This window comes from Kryptolebias marmoratus, linkage group LG8 (genome assembly GCF_001649575.2).
Source record: "Kryptolebias marmoratus isolate JLee-2015 linkage group LG8, ASM164957v2, whole genome shotgun sequence".
Classification (NCBI taxonomy): Eukaryota; Metazoa; Chordata; class Actinopteri; order Cyprinodontiformes; family Rivulidae; genus Kryptolebias; species Kryptolebias marmoratus.
Window position 1 is genome coordinate 29,544,011 of NC_051437.1, and position 5,281 is coordinate 29,549,291.

General features: G+C 45.8%; 2 protein-coding genes across 6 annotated transcripts in view; both read left to right on the plus strand.

Moving 5' to 3' along the window:
* hm13 (histocompatibility (minor) 13) overlaps positions 1-1,231 on the plus strand; it is an 8,998-nt gene extending 7,767 nt beyond the window's left edge. For all 5 annotated transcript variants that reach the window (XR_005233532.1, XR_005233533.1, XR_005233535.1 and 2 more), the window contains one exon: positions 8-1,231. The gene's annotated coding sequence lies outside the window, so the exon portion shown is untranslated. The remainder of the gene's footprint in view (positions 1-7) is intronic.
* Positions 1,232-1,957: 726 nt separating this feature from the next.
* LOC108250844 (MRG/MORF4L binding protein) lies at positions 1,958-5,067 on the plus strand. The gene is made up of 5 exons (XM_017440912.3): positions 1,958-2,181; positions 3,317-3,438; positions 3,518-3,599; positions 4,335-4,409; positions 4,527-5,067. Exons 1-5 carry the CDS (start codon positions 2,040-2,042, stop codon positions 4,775-4,777), a joined length of 672 nt encoding a protein of 223 aa, XP_017296401.1. The 5' UTR covers positions 1,958-2,039; the 3' UTR covers positions 4,778-5,067.
* Positions 5,068-5,281: the final 214 nt, after the last annotated feature.

The following is a 5,281-nucleotide window of genomic DNA, read 5'->3' on the forward strand; positions in this document are numbered from 1 at the left end:
CATCCAGGTGTGGCTCCTGGTCTCTGTAAACACCATCCAGGTGTGGCTCCTGGTGTCTGTAAACTTCATCCAGGTGTGGCTCTGCTTCCTGGTTTATCAGCCGCTCATCTGCCTTCTGCTTGGCGTAGTTTTCTGTCGGCTCGCTTTTCTTCTGTTTTTATTTGTTTTTGAGGAGAAACTCCCAACTTGAAGTTTGTTTTTAAATCTTTAGGTTGTTTGTGAATCATTCAGACGTCATTTAAAAGGAAAGTTCATGTTTTTTCTGTCAGTTCTGAATCCTCTGAGCTCCCACTTCCTGTTGAGCTCACCTGAGAGTCGACCCTGAAACTGAAACCAGGTTTCAGTCTGACAGAAAACGGCAGGAAGTCACCAAAATAAACCGTTTTATTATACAAAAACCTTCTTCTGTAAATAACACTTTGTTTCATGAATCCTGAGGAGGAATCTGAGAAGGATTGGGGGTATCTTCACATTGTTACGTTTTATTTTAAACCTGGTTTTAATTTAGGTCCGGACTGAAAACTGAACCAGGTGTGGATGTTTCTGAGCTCCTTTTAGTTGGAAGATCAAAGGACCAAAACTTTTTCTCCAGTTTCTCTCTTTAACTTCTGAGTGGAGGAGTTAAAAAGGGGAGGGGCCAGACTGAAACTGCTCCCATCTTATTGGTGAACAGACAGTGTGGGGAGGAGCCAGATACTCCTCATCCAATCAGCTGGGAGACTCAAACTTTGAAGGGTTTTTTAAAACTGAAGGTCAGGATTCTGTTAAAGAACCGATGGATCTGTTTGGAAAAAACAAAGAGTTCCCTTCGTTGGAACTACGTCTCCCATAATGCAACAGTCAGGTTGTTTCCCAGCTTGTGTCAGACTGGTGGAATGAGCAGGAAGTCGTGTTAACAGATGAAAGTTAAGTTTAGTTCATACATCTAAGTTTTTAGAAGCTTGAGGAACCTCTGATGACCTGAACTCATCTTTATTATTATTATTTACGTTATCGATGTGGATGCTTTACGGAAGGACGCACAGTTTTTGTATTTTGAAGTAAAACAAAAGAATTTAAAAGTCAGCTCAGTAAAGTTCAGTAGCTCCTTATTTTAAAGTTATTGTCTCTGAAATGTTTCTGTTTTCTTCCTCTGGTTGTATTTGTGAGATCGGTCGTCCGCGGCCTCGGCTGTATCCGTTTTATTTGCAATAAACTTTTTGGTGTTTCGGTCACCGTTTAGAAAAGCACAGCTCTGAGTGGACTGTCTGACTTCTGTTCTGTAGAACCGGAGCGAAGACATGACACACCGACACGCTCATCACATGACAGGAAGTTTGTCTGCACGCGTCCAGGTGAGGCTTTTAGACCCAACACCTGTGACCAACGGTCGAGCACGGTGGGGGTAGCATCATGCTGATGAAATACTTCACCTGGTTTCTGATTGGATGAATCAGGCTAACGTTAGCCAACCAATGGGTTTAACTGAACTCCTCCAATAAAAGAGTCAAACATCAGCTGGTTGACGGACAGAAAACACCTGAGCTCCAGGACACACCTGCCGAGGGACAACAAACCAAATGTTAGTGGGGTGTGGATAAATCTGACCCTGCGTGGATCAGAAAAAAATCACAAATTCAAACTTATTTTAAAAGAATCAACAAAGTTATATGTTGTAGAATTACTCCACTTCAGAAAAAAGATAAATAAATCAATAAAAACTTTGTGACAATAATGCTAGAAACCTTTTATTTATACTTTATCTCTTATTGTCTTTTTAATAGAATTTGCATTCAAAAAGTGGTTTATATTGAAAACAATCTTCTTTGGTTGTTTACATTAAAACAAACTATTCTGAAAAAATAAATGATGGTGGGATAACGTGGAAATGAAGTAAAGACATTTTTGAGGTTATGTTTTATGTTTCAACTTCAGAATATGCTGCGCCTTTATTCTGAAAAGCGTCACCCGGAAGTGTTACCCGAGTTCCGGCGGCAGGCGGGTCAGCGCAGCTGCGGTTTGTTTCTTTGAGTTTGATTTTAGCTCGGAGGCAGATAAAGATGGGGGAGGCAGATGTGTCGCTGAGTCAGAGCGAGGAGAAGCCCCCGGACTCCGGCCTGGTTCCCGGGGAGGACTCGGTGGTCTGGAGCCACGAGGTGGAGGTCTGTCTGTTCCACGCGATGATCGGACACAAACCGGTCGGTAAGAGACTGCAGGTGTTAGCATCTGGAGTTAGCAGCTGGTGTTAGCATCTAATGTTAGCAGCTGAAGCTAGCATCTAATGTTAGCAGCTGGTGTTAGCATCTGGAGTTAGCAGCTGGTGTTAGCATCTAATGTTAGCAGCTGGTGTTAGCATCTGGAGTTAGCAGCTGAAGCTAGCATCTAATGTTAGCAGCTGAAGCTAGCATCTAATGTTAGCAGCTGGTGTTAGCATCTGGAGTTAGCAGGCTGGAGTTAGCAGCTGAAGCTAGCATCTAATGTTAGCAGCTGGTGTTAGCATCTGGAGTTAGCAGCTGAAGCTAGCATCTAATGTTAGCAGCTAACGTTAGCATCTGAAGTTAGCAGCTGGTGTTAGTTCTTAGCAGATATTAGCATCAGCAGCTAGCAGCTTATAATTTCAGGTTAAATTACCTGATGAGACCTCAGAGTCTTTATCTAATAAAGTAAATCCAAATGTTTTACAGAATGTTTTCAAAGTTAATTACATGAAAAGTTTAAGCCAAACAGGAAAAGCTTTGAGCTAAAGAGACATTAGCCTCATACAGTGGATCCTGTCCTGTTGTTTCCAGCCTTTTACTCTTCACTTCCACAGCATCAGGTCAAACTTTGTGTTTAAAACCAGAAAGTCTGATCTTAGGTTGGACGGAGACTCCTGAACCGGAGGACAGCTCGTCCTCAGGTGTGTCCGGGTTAGAGTCCTGCTGTGATCCAGAACAACAGCTACTGGAGCTCAAAGTGTCAAAAAGGTTCCTGCTGGTTCTGATAGAACAGGGGTGGGCAACCCTGGTCATGTTTAACCTGTTCCTCTGCTCCAACACACCTGATTTACTCAGTGAGTGACTAACGGGCTTCTGCAGAACATGAAGAGGTGATGTAACCACCACCAGGTGTGATGGAGCAGAGAAACAGGTAAAACATGGAGGACGGTGGCCCTGAGGACCACCCCTGTGATAGACGGATGTCAGAATCAAAACATTCTAGTTCTCATATTTCTACAATATTTTAAAATAATCCTGAAGGAAACAATCAGCTTCATGTTACAGTCTGAATGTAAAAGTGGAGGCTCTTATTGTGAAAGAGTTCAGGAAGTGTTGTCAGAGTTGGTCTCTGGTTTCAGGAGTGAACCGTCACTTCCACATGATCTGCATCAGAGACAAGTTCAGTCAGAACATCGGCCGGCAGGTGTCCTCCTCCGTCATCTGGGACCACCTGGGAACCATGTACGACATGCAGGCTCTGGTGAGCGCGCGCACACACACGCGCACACACACACACACACACTCTCTACCCGTCTGAACGTGGTGTGTGTTTGACGCAGCACGAGTCGGAGATCCTGCCGTTCCCGAACACGGAGAAGAGCTTCTCGCTGCCTGATGACATCATCCAGGAAGTGAAAGGAGGTGAGGGGTTAACTCTGCTCCCACTGTACAAAAGTCCTGATCCAGCCCTGCACCTTTGACCTTTGACCCTCGGTGTCCGTGTGGTTTGGGAAGCTGTCGGGTTATTTGAAATGTTTTAGCAGAACAGCGTCGATCCTTTTCTGACTCGGCTCCTTGTGCGATTGGAGAGGAAGAACGTCGGTTCTGATCCGATGCTGCAGTGATCCCAGCAAAGCATGCTGGGAGATATTTTCAGTTTGTGCACAAGTCGGGATGGAATCCATACGGCAGGCCCTTTGTGCATTTATTCAGCATCCTGACACCAAACATCATTTCAGTCCACGACTCACTGCACTAGTTATACTAGTTAAACAGATACCTGTTGGCCAACTAGCAGTCCTACCAGTCCCCCAACGTGCTGCACTACTAGTAAGGTCCAAAAACCTTTAACTAGTCAACTAGTTAGCATTTTGGGCTTTAACTTGATGGTCACTAGTCAACTAGCAGGTAGAATCTGTGTTGACTAGTTAATTTAATTTATTTATTTGTGACATGGGTTAGTTCAGTGAGCCACTAATTTATTGACTAGTTTAACTTCTGCTCCAACTAGTTGGTTAAAGTGTTATTAGTTAGAGAATTTGCTGAAATGGTTCCGTTTGGTTCTGCAGAACCCTGAACTAGCGCAGCGTGTTGTGATATTGAATAAATGCACAAAGGGCTTGCCGTAGAACGAGGTGGAGTTTAATGTGGTTTCAGGGAAGCTCGGCTCGGAGGAGGAGACCAAGGAGGAGGTCAGGATGGAGCGAGAACCTCCTGCTACTCATGAAGAAGGTAACTGTCCTCCTTCTGTTTCTGAACCAATCAGAACGCAGCCTGATGTCTGACCCGGTCCACTCCGCGGACAGCACACCAGAACCTGTCAACACGCCGCTCTGTTTCTCTTGGCAGGAAGTAACTCGTCGGTGAAGATGTCGGAGCGAGCGAGCAGCAGCCGGGAGAAGGAGAAGGAGCGCGAGAAGGAGAAGGGAGGGAGCGACGGAGGAGGAGCCGCCGCCGCCGCCGCCGGAGCAGGAGGGGGAGGAGGAGGAGGAGGAGGCTCCAAGGAGGCAGAGAAGAGGAAGAGGAGCCGAGCGGCCGAGAAGCTGCTGTCTTCCTCCAACCCGGCGAGTCCAGGAGGCGCCAAGAGGAGGCGCACCTGAGAGCTGGGCTCTGATTGGCTGACTCATCATGTGACCACAGCGGGACACGTGTGGACGAGCAGAACTCGGGTTTTTGTTCTGAGCTGCAGAAACGTTTCTCCGGGGAAGCTTCTGTTGGACGAACGGTTCCTGAATCGGTTGGTTGGTTGGAGGCGAGCAGCTGAAGGATTCATGTCAGGAAAACGTTTAGGTTTTAGTTTCAGGAGAAGGTTTCCTTCCAGGTTTTAATCAAAGTTTAATTTATTCATGCTGATGAAACCGTTTTTACCATTAAAGATGAGGAAACATCACAGACGGCTCCTCCGTTTATTTATTTTACACTGAAACTGGATCTTCAGGATCTCACAGGTTCAGGATCTCACAGGTTCAGGATATCACAGGTTCAGGATCTCAGGTTCAGGATCTCAGGGGTTCAGGATCTCACAGGTTCAGGATCTCAGGTTCAGGATCTTACAGGTTCAGGATCTCACAGGTTCAGGATCTCACAGGTTCAGGATCTCACAG

Bases quoted from the DNA above. Each gene is read 5' to 3' on its own strand.
- LOC108250844 (XM_017440912.3), top strand. From the start codon at position 2,040: ATGGGGGAGGCAGATGTGTCGCTGAGTCAGAGCGAGGAGAAGCCCCCG. The intron at 2,182-3,316 runs GTAAGAGACTGC...CTCTGGTTTCAG, and splicing joins GATCGGACACAAACCGGTCG to GAGTGAACCGTCACTTCCAC. The intron at 4,410-4,526 runs GTAACTGTCCTC...TTCTCTTGGCAG, and splicing joins TCCTGCTACTCATGAAGAAG to GAAGTAACTCGTCGGTGAAG.